Source organism: Bos indicus x Bos taurus, chromosome 18, assembly GCF_003369695.1.
Source record: "Bos indicus x Bos taurus breed Angus x Brahman F1 hybrid chromosome 18, Bos_hybrid_MaternalHap_v2.0, whole genome shotgun sequence".
Lineage (NCBI taxonomy): Eukaryota > Metazoa > Chordata > Mammalia > Artiodactyla > Bovidae > Bos > Bos indicus x Bos taurus.
The window spans coordinates 22,456,646-22,471,350 of record NC_040093.1 but is presented as its reverse complement, the minus strand read 5'-3'; the positions used below and the strand labels follow the sequence as shown (position 1 = coordinate 22,471,350).

General features: G+C 46.1%; 3 protein-coding genes across 8 annotated transcripts in view; 1 reads left to right on the top strand and 2 right to left on the bottom strand.

The window, feature by feature from the left end:
• The window catches only part of CEP89 (centrosomal protein 89), an 85,068-nt gene extending 80,411 nt beyond the window's left edge, over positions 1-4,657 (bottom strand). For 3 of the 6 annotated variants that reach the window (XM_027516000.1, XM_027516001.1, XM_027516002.1), the window contains exons 1-2: positions 4,484-4,656; positions 1,181-1,287 (exon numbers count right to left, since the gene is read on the bottom strand). In XM_027516000.1, the coding sequence (XP_027371801.1) occupies positions 1,181-1,287; positions 4,484-4,522 (146 nt within the window). In that variant the 5' untranslated portion in view covers positions 4,523-4,656. Of the gene's footprint in view, positions 1-1,180; positions 1,288-4,483 lie in introns of all 6 variants that reach the window. The other 3 variants (XM_027516004.1, XM_027516003.1, XM_027516005.1) reach the window with 2 other exon arrangements.
• A 175-nt stretch (positions 4,658-4,832) lies between these two features.
• FAAP24 (FA core complex associated protein 24) lies at positions 4,833-8,420 on the top strand. The gene is made up of 5 exons (XM_027515999.1): positions 4,833-4,903; positions 5,201-5,319; positions 5,440-5,579; positions 5,738-5,890; positions 7,831-8,420. Exons 2-5 carry the CDS (start codon positions 5,214-5,216, stop codon positions 8,077-8,079), a joined length of 648 nt encoding a protein of 215 aa, XP_027371800.1. The 5' UTR covers positions 4,833-4,903; positions 5,201-5,213; the 3' UTR covers positions 8,080-8,420.
• A 2,077-nt stretch (positions 8,421-10,497) lies between these two features.
• The window catches only part of RHPN2 (rhophilin Rho GTPase binding protein 2), a 70,490-nt gene continuing 66,282 nt past the window's right edge, over positions 10,498-14,705 (bottom strand). The window contains exon 15 of the mRNA XM_027515998.1: positions 10,498-11,831. Within this exon, the coding sequence (XP_027371799.1) occupies positions 11,571-11,831 (261 nt within the window). The 3' untranslated portion in view covers positions 10,498-11,570. The remainder of the gene's footprint in view (positions 11,832-14,705) is intronic.

Below are 14,705 nucleotides of genomic sequence, written 5' to 3'. Positions count from 1 at the left end.
CACAAAATAAACACTAATAAATGGCTATTCTTGTTATCAAGATTGCACTGAAGAAAAAAACAAACACTAAAAATACTTCGCTTCCCAGGTAGTACTAGTGGTAAAGAACCCGCCTGCCAATACAAGAGACATAAGAGATGAGGGTTGATCCCCGTGTCGGGAGTATCTCCGGGAAAAGGGCATGGCAACCCACTCCAGGATTCTTGCCTGGAAAATCCCTGGATAGAGGAGCCTGGTGAGCTACAGTCCACGGGGTTGCAAAAAGAGTCGGACATGACTGATGCGATTTAGCACAAAAATACTTTGAAGTGTTTATTATCAGGGAGTGAGGGGGAGTGAAGTCGCTCAGTCGTGTCCGACTCCTTGTGACCCCATGGACTGTAGCCTACCAGGTTCCATCATCCATGGGATTTTCCAGGCAAAAATACAGGAGTGGGTTGCCATTTCCTTCTCCAGGAGATCTTCCTGACCAAGGGATTGAACCCAGGTCTCCCACATGGTAGGCATTGTAGGCAGATGCTTTACCGTCTGAGCCACCAGGAGGCATACAATATTTCCAGTTTCAAAGAACACTAAAAAGGTACTACCCTTAAAGCCACGCATCCACGTATTTTATGAATAAGGAATAATCTAAAATTCTTCTGTGTCCAAAATCTTAAGAGGACACAGGCAGGGGCCTTAAGTACAAAAGAAAGTCCGTTCTCTGGTGTGACAGGAGCATCAGAGGAGGGGGAATCCCAGGCTTTGGCAAGTGAACTTGCTTCTCCTTCCTTCCTGCAAAGCAGTTCTTCTGAAAGGCAGACTTGAGTTTAAAAAGAAAATTATGTACATAGTTTAAATACTTTTTAACATACTCTCCACCTAAATGTTTGGGCTTTAGTGTTTTCTATTTTGAAAATTTGCTTTGGAGGAGGAAACGGCAACCCATTTTTGCCTGGAGAATCCCATGGACAAAGAAGTCTGGCGGGAAATGTGAGAACTCCACAAACCTGATGGTCCACAGACCATGAGCCCATGGACAAACCATATGAAGCGCTTCATTATGGAACCAGGAGAGCATTTCAAAGGGCATGATCCTAATCATTCTACTTTTGATTTTCTTACCCGTTTAACAGCTCCAGGACCCAGCACTTGATGGCTGAGCTTAGGGGAAACCTCAGTGCCTGCTCACCTGACTCACCTTGGTCTCTCTGGAGAGGGGTTGGGGCTGCGCGGAGGGGGTGTGCGGGGCACAGCGGGCTTCGGTGCGATGCTGGCTGCAGGGAGAAGGCCATGGATGATGTGTTTCTGTGCAAATGAAACCCAGCAGAGGTCAGGGGGATCATTTCTAGGTCTGGGAGGGGACACCTGCCCTGGTCACCTAGGGATCTAGTCCCATCAGAAGGCCCAATCCTCCCCCTGCCATCTTCCATCCCTATCTAGCTAGGCAAGCGTGCCCACCTAGGGAGATGCCCACTGTGGGGCCCTCTCGTCCTTCCTTCCTCAGAACAGCTTCTCCGACGATGACCCAGAGTCACCCTCCAGCACCCCACGTGGCTCCCAGCACTGCCCCCTGCTGACCCTACTCACTTGCTGTCCGCCCCCTCCCCTCCCCTCCTGCAGAATTGAAGCTTCCTGAGACAACCTGCTTGTCTTGATCAACCCTGGAACTCTGGTACTTAGCATTCTGCCTAACACCTGGTAAGGACTTAATAAGGATTTTAGGTCGTTTATCTTGAAGATGCAAGTAACAAACACTGGTTCCTACACACAATGAAAGTCAGACAACCCGGCTTCAGGCAGGGCTGTCTGTGAGTATAGCCCAATCTTCATTTTCTGTGCACCAGCCATTCTTGTGAACCTACTAAAGGCAAAATGTCATCACAGCATTGAAGAAACCTGGTCCTCATCTTTAAGGAGGGAGAGTCCAGAGGAAAAACACCCAGCTGTTTATAATACGACACAGAATGATGGAAAGTGCCACGGGAGAGGTAAAGACAACATGCTGAGGTGACCCAGGGACAGAAGGGCTCTCTCAGGTCTGGGGCCAGCAAGGGGGCCACTGACGTCCTGCTGGAGAAAATCTCGGGGCATTTAGACGGGGTCTTCGAGATGCCCACTGCTTTCACATTTAGGAAATAGGGTAGAAAGACATTCCAGGAGGATGGAGCAATGTGAACAAAGGGATGAAGCAAGACATTAGTGACAGTGTGGCGAAAATAAATACTCCCATTCACTGGAGCACACAGGCATCTGAGATGAGCGGCTAGAACAGCTGGCTGGGGGCACAGTGAGGACTGAAAGTTTCCATTTAAGAGTTTTGATACCAGACTAAGGAAATCTTGTGACTTAGAAGCACCCACTGAAACTGGCCCTGGGAAAGACTAGTCAGGCTGGGATGGGCACAAGGTACCGAAGAGTGGGAGGCACAACCAAGGGGAAGAGCCAGGGGTCTGAGCATCCTTCAGGAGCGAGGGATGAGCAGGCCTTCCCACCCCCACACCCCCAGTCCCCTGCACGGCCAACCCCAAGAGCAGTGCTGCAGAGCCGCCGCTGCTGTGCCACCATTCTCCAGCATATACACTTGTCTGCCGCCTCTCCTACCCCTCACTACCTGGCAGAGGCTCAAGGACAAAAAGGCCTTTTCTTCACCTTTGAATCCCCAGGGGATGGCATCCAGTAGGTCCTCCAAAAAGGCCTTGTGAGTTCTGTTTATTTTTTTGATGGAGTGAATCTCCTATAGCAGGCTGAGTGTATCTCCTCTGTACCACGATAATCACTTCCTAACTATGGTTCTCCTGCCTCCAGTCTCTAAAACACAGGATGGTCCTATCTCAACCCAGCATGAAAACTCCTGTGGGCAGCCCTCCTCTCTCATTGACAGAGAAATGTCCTCTCGTGTCCCAGAAGGCTGCTGAGGCTGCTGTCGGCTGGTTCCCAGCAATGGCCGGCCCTCCTCATGGCTACTGTAAGGGTATCTCCACGCTGTGGCACTCAAAACTGCCTTTCCATTTCCACACAGCAGATGATTCATCCTTTGTCGGGCTTTTGTATATGCTGTTTTCTCCACCTGGAATTCTCCTTCCTTATTCCTCCCAAGGCCCAGGTAAACTCTCCAGGCTGACTATGCGGCCCCTTCCCTGGTACTCACCGCTAGAGCATTTTTTTGCCTTACCATTTTGTGCTGAATGACTTATGGGTTTGTCTACCCTTTAGCCAGCGTGGCCATAGGCTCTCAATCAATTGTGGGGTATCTGGCACACACACACAGTAGGAATTCAGTAACACAATAAAAACATCAATAAACATGCTGAGTTAGCAAAATTGCAATGGCAAAATATGCTTCAGCTATGCCTTCACTGCTTCTCAACATCCACCTGTCTAAAATGACTTCAGGGGATCTCCCTGGTGGTCCAGTGGTAAGGAGTCCTCCTTCCAATGGAGGGGAAGCAGTTTCAATCCCTGGTATGGAACTAAGGTCCCACATGCCTCAGGGTAACTAAGCCCACGTGCCACAACCAGAGAAGTCTTCACCCCTTGCAAGAAGACCCAGCACAGCCAAAAAAAAAAAAAGACTTCAGCAAGCCACACAGCTAAGAACAGGAAGCTGAGTTAGACATGCTTTAGGAATTCCAATTTGAAAGGGAGTTCAGAAGTACCCTTATCAAAATGCTTTCTTTGCATTTAAAGTACTGAGTTTATGAAGACCTGGATCTAAGCAGGTTTGGGGGTTCACCAGGCAAGTATGAAAAAGAAAAACAGGAGGAAGGCGACTTGGGTGGAAAGTAGTGGCTATGATGATGACCCACGGAATGAGAAATCAGGCCTGGGAAAGACAGCAATGAGTACATTGGTAGGATAAATAGACTGGGGGTGGGGGTGGGGGCAAGAACCATCGGTGTCAGGCTCACTAGCAGCAAGAGGGATCAACGAATGAGCCCGGGAGAGTGTGCCGGCAGTGAAAGAATTGCCACGGGAAGTTTTGGAGGGAAGCATTCCAGGCAGAAGAAAAAGGCTGAAGGAATAGCAAGATGGAAACAGCTGGAGCGTCCATGTGTGTGACTTGAGGGCATTAGGCACGAATCAGAATTGCATTTTAAAAGAATCCCTTTGGGTGCTTTGTGAAGAATGGACAGAGGGAAAGGGAGCTGCTGCAGCAGTCCAAGTAGATGCTGGAGGACGGGGTAGGCAGAGTGTAGGTGGTACGTGGCGGAGGGAGGAATCCAGAATGACATCCCAGCTGGAACTAGACAGGAGTGTGTCGGCAGGAGTGAACTCCCCGACACCCGAGCGAAAGTTACAGGCGAGACAGGGCGAGTCCTATCAACTGAGGCCGCCACTAGAACAGAAAATTAATGTTCTAAACAGTAAACAGCTGGGCTTCTCGAAAGGAAAACCACTTCCTGTTGGGCCGCTATCTTGCCTCCATCCCAAATCCCAAACCCTCTGCACTTTACTCCCGGCCCCACGGGCCAGAACGCAGGCTGGGTGCAGATATACTTACATACTTCCTCTTGTGGCCTCTCCGAAACCCCAGGAGCATCCTTGCTGTGGTTGATGGCCAGACCCTTACTGGACTGCACAGAAGATCGGAGGTGAGGACCGCTCCCTAAAGTCTGCCGACGCCTCGAGTTGGCCTAGCCAGACGCCTTTTCTCGGCTACGGACTTCGCAACAACTACATCTGCCATTGGCTCCGTTTTTGCTCCGACCAATCAGAGAGGAGGTTACTTCACGTCCGTCGCTCTTGGCAACCAGTGGGTACCACTCAAATCCTCTCCAGGGCGCTGTCCATTCTCTTATTGGTCAGGTCAGATGTCGATCTCTGGAGCCATAGCCTATCCGGCGCCAGGAGAGGCGGGGGGCGGGCAAGATGAGAGAGTAGCGAGGAGTTCAGGAGGCAACCCAGATGTGTCGCTCAGCAGGTAACGTTGCGGGAGACCCAAACCTGGTGCCGTGGTGGCTAGCTCGCTACCCCCCCGGACTGGACTAAGGTGCCATGGCGCGGACCGAGCCAGGGTTTCAGGGGCAAGACAGGTGACGGAAATAAAGGGCGCTTCTTCCAGGACAGGAATCTCCTGGTTCTTAAACTTTCGCCTGTAATCCAGCCTTTTAAAGAACACCCTGCAGTCGGGCTCCTGCCAAAGGGGCCCGGGCTTCGAGTGAAACGGGCTGTGTGCTGAAGAATCTGCTTAAGTGCCGTCTTGCATTCCCCTCATTAGATCGAGGCCGCCGATGGAAAGCAACCCCCCTGATAGCACTGGCCCCATGCATGTACCATTTGGGCACATTGTGGCCAATGAGAAATGGCGCGGTTCGCAGCTGGCACAGGGAATGCAAGGTCAGTGGGCTCCCTCTGAACAAGCCCTCTCTCACCTCACCCTACTTTTTAAAAAGTTCCATCTATTGCCGTGTTTTCATCTAATGAATACGGAACTTATTTTCTTGTCTGTGTTTTAAGGGAAAATTAAACTCGTTTTTGAGGATGGCCTGACACCGGTAGATTTTTACTTATCTAGCAAATCCTGCATTCTTTACATCACCGAAGCTGAGTTGGTGGCAGGAAATGGCTACAGAAAGAGACTTGTTCGGGTTAGAAATGTAAGTACTGAGTTAAACAAATGGACTTCTTCCCCTCCCTTGGAATAATCTGTATAAAAGCATTGGCCATTACACCCTTGGATAGCTGCTTTATCTTGAATGGAATTTTGTTACAGAATATTTCCTGTTTCTTTCCTTTTTTTTTTTTTTTTTTGAAGTCCAATAAACTTCAAGGGATTGTGGTAGTTGAAAAAACGCAGATGAGTGAACAGTATTTTCCAGCTGTACAGAAGTTCACTGTTCTGGATCTTGGGATGGTGTTGCTTCCAGTAGCCAGCCAGATGGAAGCATCCTGCCTCATTATTCAGTTGGTAAGTACCCATTCCTACTCCTCCACAGTAGCCCTGGTTTAGGACTTCCGAGTGATCTTCCTGGATCCTTTTCTGGCACCTGCCCTTATTATCTGTATAATCCATGAAGCCAGTCTTTATCCATCTCTGGATTGGTTTCTAAAATCTTTTTGATGAATTTAAGTTCAGAAGCTCCCTCGGCAGCTAGCTGAGCTTGCTGCCCTGTCTAGGCAAGCATATAACAAGGTGAACAAGTTGGAGACCTGATTTTAACCTCTCAGGCTATGATGACTCCTTCGTGCACTATTCTGCATTTAAGCTGGTGACATTGTCAGTTAGTGGCTACTTAGCCTCCTCCCTGCGTATCTTCTGTTAAGCATCAGAAATTCTGTCTGCAAGTTCATGTGTTCTTTTTAACCTAGTGGTTTTCCATTGTCCTCATTGATTATTCAGCATGGCTGTACATTAGAATTTCCTGGGGAACTTTTTAAAAAATTTTATTGGAATATAGTTGATTTACAGTGTTGTGTTTCAGGTATATAGCAGAGTGATTCAGTTACACATACATTCATTCTTTTTGAGATATTTTTTTCTCATATAGATTATCATAGAATATTGAGTAGAGTTCCCATGCTGCTGCTGCTGCTGCTGCTAAGTCGCTTCAGTTGTGTCTGACTCTGTGCGACCCCATAGACGGCAGCCCACCAGGCTCCACCGTCCCTGGGATTCTCCAGGCAAGAACACCGGAGTGGGTTGCCATCTCCTTCTCCAGTGCATGAAAGTGAAAAGTGAAAGTGAAGTCGCTCAGTCGTGTCCGACTCTTAGCGATCCCATGGACTGCAGCCTACCAGGCTCCTCTGTCCATGGGATTTTCCAGGCAAGAGTACTGGAGTGGGGTGCCATTGCTATACAGTAATTCCTTGTTGGTTATACATACACTATATAGTGGTGTGTGTATGTTAATCTTAAGATCTTGTTTTATCCCTCCTCCCACCCCTCCCCCGTTTCCCCTTTGGTAACCATAACTTTGTTTTTAATATCTGTAAGTCTGTTTCTGTTTTGCAAATAAGTTCCTTTGTATCATTTATTTAAAAAATTAGATTCCATACAGAAGTGATATCATATGAGATTAGAATTTCCTGGGGAACTTTTAAAAAAAAGTGATACGTGAGCCTTGCTTCAGACTGATTAAGAATCCGAACATGGGGTCAGGCTTATGCATCAATTTTTGTTGTGCTGTTTCTAAACCTCTCCCTCTGATGTGCAGCTGGGGTTGAGAACCACATTGGAAATGCAGTCAGCCCTGTATAGTTCACAAACTCTTCTCCAGACACTGATCTTTTCTCTTGCTTCACTCTTCCTGAGTCACTTTGATTTAACGCTGTTACTATGTGCCTTCCTGTATCTACCACTAACTGAAGACTGAGTTTCTCCGTTGATAGGCAAGCTTCTTCCAAGCCCTGTATCAGGCAGTTGGAGCCATCATGTAATCCTATACTACTGAACTGTTTCTTAGTGGGCCATAGGATCGTGTTTGAATTCTTTAGTGTAGGTTTTCATTGGTTTTATCCTAAGCATTCTAAAAATTCAAGTTTTTGTAGATTAATTTTTACCTCTCACTCCTTTGTGTAGTCATGTTCATCTTTTAATAATTTTACTGATGCCTGAAAAATTATATTCATGGTATATATGAGAACATTTATAGTGGTAAATCAAGCTGAACTACGTGGAAAAGCTAAAACTGCTGCTGCTAAGTCGCTTCAGTCGTGTCCGACTCCGTGCGACCCCATAGACGGCAGCCCACCAGGCTCCGCCGTCCCTGGGATTCTCCAGGGAAGAACACTGGAGTGGGTTGCCATTTCCTTCTCCAAAAGCTAAAACTAAACTTCCGCAAAACAAAATGTTAAGAAAACCACAGGTCCTCTAGAGGGCGCTCATGTGCTTCTTTCATTTCCGTTCAGGTTCAAGAGCAAACCAGAGAGCCCAGTAAAAACCCTTTTCTCAGGAAGAAACGGGCTCTGGTCTCTGAGCCGGCGCTCCTCCGAAGTGTGCAGCAGATCCCAGGAGTCGGGAAAGTGAAAGCCCCCCTCCTGCTTCAGAGGTTTCCAAGTATCCAGCAACTAAGCAACGCGTCTCTCCGAGAACTGGAGGCGGTAGTAGGACCAGCAGCAGCCCAGCGCATTCATGCATTCTTCAGCCAGCCCAGGTGAGGGCTCCCCTCATGGGCGTCTCATCTCTGGACTGCAGGATCTTGTTTTCTTTTCACACGAAGAAAAGAGTTCCTTGGAGAAGGAAATGGCAACCCACTCCAGTACCCTTGCTTGGGAAATCCCATGGGGAGTCTAGTGTGCAACGGTCCATGGAGTACAACAGGGCCGGACACGGCTTAGCGACTAACAGCAGCAAATGGCAGTTCCAGCCAATGTGTGAGAACAAAGACTTGTAAGGAGTCGGGGGTTGGGGCTGAAACCAACATCCTATTGTTTACAGATGTGAATGTCTATTTAGGAAAACCAAAATAAACTGCAAGCAAATATTTAAACTAAAAAAAGCGGAGTTCCTTTTACAATTAGGGAAAGGTGAGAAGAGGCCTGAATGGAGCCTGCCAGTGGTCATGGCCTGTTCTCTGGCCTTAGGCATGTACTTCGATTAGTGGGCCTGCGCCAGATGGCACTGCCCTCATCCTGCTAGCATGAAGTGGGCTGGTGGGCACTTTGCTAAGGGAACCTCAGATTCAGCAGAAAGGCAGCCTCGGAGGATTTTAATGTGTGACCTTGACCTTATCTATTATGGAAGGTGGAGGATATGACTGTTTAAAGGAAACAAACCTACAATGAAGCACTGTTACCATAAGCTCCTTGTTCCTGCTGGCAGAGCCACCGTTCTTCAGGTCTGGTCTTAGTGTACCTGTGCTGTGAGGGTAGCTGCCAGTGTCAACAAACAATTGTACTGCCTTTTTTTCCCTTTCTGTCTCCCTTCCTGGTAGTTGCACAGTTTGTTTATAATCACTGAGCACGTCTTCTGAACACAGAAGGCCTGGAGTCTGGAGTTCCCACCGTAAGATAAAAAGCCAGCGTGTGTGAGGGACGGAAGAATGTGTTTGTAAATGGATAGCCCAGCGACCAAAAGATGCACAGGGAAGTGGCAGGGCCAGCTGAGGAGAGCCTGGGGCTAGAGACCAAAATGTACAGTTGCTCATCTGAAAAATAAGTACACTGAACAACAACTACACACACACACACCACACACACACACACACACACACACACACACACACACACACACGTTGGAATTTACTCGGCCATCACAAAGAATGATGTTGGGTCATTTGTAAAGATGTGGATGGACCTAGAGTCTTTCACGCAGAGTGAAGGAAGTCAAAAGAGAAAAACAAATATCATATATTAACACATGTATGGAATTCAAAATGTTACAGGGCAGGAATAGAGATACAAATGTAGACAATTGACAGGTAGACACAGAGAGGTGGGGATGGGATAAATTGGGAGATTGTGATTGACATATATGCATGTCATGTGTAAAGTAGATAGCTAGTGGGAATTGACTACAGTGAATGGAGCTCGACTTCATGCTATGTGGTGACCTAGATAGATTGCATGGGGTTGAGGGGAGGAGATCCAAGAGAGAGGGGATCTATGTATACATATAGCTGATTTGCTTCATTGTACACAAGAAACCAACATAACATTGTAAAGCAATTACACTCCAATTTTTAAAAAAAGACCAAAAAAAATACAATTAAAGAGGCCATACCTTTTCGAGGACACTAAGACATCTTGAAAGCTCTCAAAGTCCTATTTTGTGAAATGTTAGTAATTTTTTAAAAAATGTATATATTTATATATTTACTTGGTTGCCCCGCGTCTTAGTTGTGGCACACTAGATCTTTACCTGTGGCATGTGAACTCTTAAGTTGCCGCATGTGGAGTCTAGTTCCCTGACCAGGGGATGAACCTGGGCCCAGTGTATTGGGAGAGCAGAGTCTCAGCCACTGGACCACCAGGGAAGTCCCAGTAACTTTTTTTATTACTTTTTTTTGTTTGTTTACATACACACTGCTTATTTATTTATTATTTTTGGCTGCACTGGGACTTTGTTGTCGCACACAGGCTTTCTCTAGTTGCAGAGAGCGGGGGCTACTCTCTAGTTTTGGTGCTCAGGCTTCTCGTGGTGGTGGCTTCTCTTGTGGCGCACAGGCTCTGGGCGCACAGGCTTCAGTAGTTAGAGCACACGGGCTCAGCAGTTGTGATTTGATAGGCCCTAGGGCACTCAGGCTTCCAGAGTTGTGACACAGGGCTCATTAGTTGTGGCTCGAGGGCCCCAGAGTGTGCAGGCTTCAGGAGTTGTGGCTGCCTGGCTCCAGGGCACTTGGGCTTCAGGAGCTGGGGCACCCAGCTCTAGAGCACAGGCTTAATAGTTGTGGTGCAGGGGCTTAGCTGCCCTGCAGCATGTGGAATCTTCCCGGACCAGGAATCAAACCCATGTCCTTTGCACTGGCAGGGAGAGTCCTATCCACTGCTCCACCAGGAAAGTCCAAACTTTTAAAAATCCAGTACAATAAAACTTCTGTGCATTAGGGTAAGAAAGTGAAATCAAAGTGGAAACCATTAACTGAGGCAAATGAATGTGTTTATTTAAATATTTATACAAAAATATCAGTAAGAACAGTGGATACACTTTCCCAAATATGGTTGCTTCCCTTTTGACATTACACACTAGAAAATATTTTAAGTTCATTTATTCTCAAAATGACATGGCAGTGCTAGATCTGTAGAAGATATATAACTTATACTATGTCAACAGTGAATCTTAGAATCACTGTGTCATCCAATGTATAGCAAGATAAGCCAATGCCATTTTACAAAGTCAAATAGAGCTCTAAACTTGAGTCATTTACATCTTGACCTTGTACAACGTTTTTAACCCTTCCTAAAGACTCTTAAAATATACAATTATGTACTTTCTACTTTAAACAAAATGAGAAATGTTTTGAGTATCAAACAGTATATTATCTACCTTGTAGACGGCATCTTCATCTAACACGGCCACTGTGTTAGCGACTTTTAAGTGACATAAAATGGAAGAAAAACTGCTCCTAAAAGTTTTTTTTTTTTTTAAATCTAAAGTCATGACAAATTTGGCACTAGATTTTATCTGGAAATAGCATTCATATTATCTAGAAATAATAGTAAAATCTTGTTCTAGGTTAATGATTCCCCCTTAGGCAGCAGGTCTTTGGAACAATTTTTAATAACACTTAGTCTAGCATTATAGTCCCTCCCCCTGTCTGAGTTTGGGGTCATCTGAATTCCGAGTTAAGGAATTAATCTATGTATCACCCGAGCCTAAAAACTTACTAATAGGACCCATAAATCCTAATTGAACTCTGACAGTAAGTAACTAAGAGTCCTAATTATGGTCATTAAAAACAGCCATATTTCCACATTATTCTATTTACAATACTTTATGTAATAAATAACTTGCAGCAGTATGGTTAGACTCCTCTAATTAAGTTTGTCTTCCACAAGCTTCTAGAGGCTTCTTGTTACTTACACTCAAGGACATATCAGTTGTATGTTTATGCTCTGAGAAAATGGGATTTGAGAATATTGAGAAATCTTCCTCTATGGCACAAACACGAAGGCCCAGTCAGCACAAGAAGCGCTCTCGCTTCTTCACATCAGTACAAAGAGCTGTCAGTGTTGAGAAGGCTGAACGGAGAGGAGAGCTTCTTCTTGACCGGAGGCATCGTGACACCAACCGACGGGAGGCACAGGGTGCTCGCCGACTTCTGTCTGTTCTTGTTGGTGCCCCAGCTCAGAAACGAGAGCTTTTTCGAGACTTTCTTGGTTTTATCAGTTTTATCGTCAACATCAATGCCTAAGCAGATCATGGAGTAAGTCTTCTGCATTCCCACAGAGTATGTGGCACATTTACTATGCTGTAACACAGAAAAAGAAGAACAGTTAAATGGTTGTTTTATCTTCCAAATAATGAATTCTTTTTATTCTCAAAACCTGTCTTGATATGCTGTGATTATAGTGAAATGAATATTTTAGGCAGACATATTTTTCTGTTATAGGAAGTAATTTATATACATGATTTAAATTATGAAAAGAATGGTTAGATCCCATTTAACCATTTATAAAGTGTTGTTAAAATGGTTAGAAATCAAGATGTCAGAGAAATGACTGCCAAGTTTTGAGACTCACATTCTGCACTCATGGCATCCTCTTTAAGTGATATAATTCTGAGATTCAGTGACTAATGCTGATATAGGATTAGGTTCTTAAGAACAAGGACAATTCTTAAGGAATATACTCAATAGTAGTCATTTAAGCTAGGGACCACTACTCACTTTTAAAGGTTATTACATTTGAAAAAGTAATACACACTTATGGTCAATAATACGAAAATGCATCAGGGGAACAGCAGGCGTCCCTCCCGCCTTTCAGCCCTGTCCACTGAGGCAACCACTATCTGTTACATTTGTAGAAATAACATTCATATACAGGTATTGATCGGAGAAGGCAGTGGCACCCCACTCCAGTGCTCTTGGCTGGAAAATCCTATGGATGGAGGAGCCTGGTAGGCTGCAGTCCATGGGGTCGCTGAGGGTCGGACATGACTGAGCGACTTCACTTTCACTTTTCAGTTTCATGCACTGGAGAAGGAAATGGCAACCCACTCCAGTGTTCTTGCCTGGAGAATCCCAGGGACGGGGGAGCCTGGTGGGCTGCCGTCTTCGGGGTCACACAGAGTCGGACACGACTGAAGTGACTTAGCAGCAGCAACAGGTATTGATATGTGTTAAGTATACAGCACCATTTGTCTTTCCTTAAGAACACACTATGTACATGGGTTTGCACCCTGCTTTCTTCACTTAATGTAGCCTGGATTTCAGCCCACACCAGTAGATATGGCGGCTCAGATGGTAAAGAATCCGCCTGCAATACAGGAGACTTGGGTTCAGTCCCTGGGTTGGGAAGATCCCCTGGAGCAGGGAAAGGCAACCCATGCCAGTAGTCTTGCCTGGAGAATCCCACGGACAGAGAAGCCTGGTGGGCTACGGTCCATGGGATTGCAAAGAATCAAACACAACTGAGTGACTAAGCACGTTCTCTTTAAAGACAACAGAATCCATGGTAACAAGGTTATGATTAAATTTTTCCAGTTTTTTAAACTGATGAAATAAACATAAAATTTACTATTTTAACCACTCGTTGCCTTAAGTACACTCACACTGCTATGCAGCCATCACCACCACCCACCTCCAGAACTTATCCATCTTCCCCAAGTGAACTCCATGCCCACTCAACACTACTGTTAACTTTTTTAGGATTGTGCAGGATTTAAGTGGGAAATGTGAAGGAATTTGTTTTCTAAAGACTTCCGTGTGAGGTATCACATGCTTCTAAGGTTTGCCTAATACTGAGATTACTTTGCTTACAGAATGTTTACTGACCATCTACCTTGTTCCAGGCACTGAAATCAGGCTGTATGTATAAGCAGACATACAATATATATCTGCAGCCGCTGGGCACATTGTTCATCAGTATAAATCCAGGAAAGAAGTTTGAATGATGCAGCAAGAAAGGGGGGGAATTCACGATAAAATGTCCTTCCTGAGTTCGGCACCTCCGGATGAAGACGCCTCTCCCTATTCTATTAATATAAAACTGCCCATTAGACTTGCCTGGTGCTCCAGTTGTTACAACTTGGCACTTTCACTGTGGTGGCCTGGGTTCTTTGGGAACTAAGATCCCAAAAGCCACACAGTGTGGCAAAAACAAAAAAACGGGAAAGAAACCCACCCTGTACCCATCAGCAGCTTCTCCTCATTCCCTGGTGCCCCAGCCTCCTGGCAAGCACTAACCTACATTCTATTTCTGTGAATCTGCCTATTCTGAACATTTCTTAATGGAGTCACACCTTCATTCACTCTCTGACCCTCTCTAGTCTGAGTTCTGTTGCCATTTCCCCATGAAAAAGTGTCCTTTGGGGGACTTCCCTGGCGGTCCAGTGGTTAGGACTCTGTGCTTCCACTGCAGGGGGTATGGGTTTGATCCCTGGTAGGGGAACTAAGATCCCACATGCCATGCAGTGCGGCCCAAACTGGAAGTGTCCTGTTGCCCTGCTGCCAGGTACGACAAACACAGCTCTGCTCACCTCATTCTCCACCTCTTAGCTGTGTTCAACACAAACCACTACTCTCTCCGGCAGGATTTTCTTTTCTTGGTTTCAGAACTGCTTTTTATCCCACCTTCACACCTACTTTGCACTCCCTTTCGCTCCTCCTTGGGGATCTTAATTCCCCAACCAGGGATTGAACCTGCATCCCCTGCGCTGGAAACACAGTCTTAACCACTGGACCACCAGGGAAGTCCCCCATTTGTACCCCTTCACATGGCTGGATCTTCCTGACCCCCAGATGCTTGTGGTGTCTCTTCGAGGTTTAGTCCTCAGCCCTCCACCCCTCAAGGGTAATTTCATTTAGTGTCTTACAGCTTGAAACATCATCTCTGTGCTGATGATCCTCAAATATTTACTTCTAGCTCTGACATTGTCCGTGAACTAAAGATGTGACTGCTCAGCTGCCTGCGTCACCTTGATGTGTCTTGGGCGTCTCATGGCACATGAAACACTCACAGCACAGCACTTGTGTTTTCTCTCCTCTGCCCCCTCACCCCTGGCCCCAGCTTCCCATCATAATGAAAAATGACGCAGTTGTTCAAGCCAAAAGTCAAGGAGCCCTCCCTTTGTCTACCATCTTTAATACACAACTCTTCTGCAAATTTGTCAGCTCTGCCTCCCG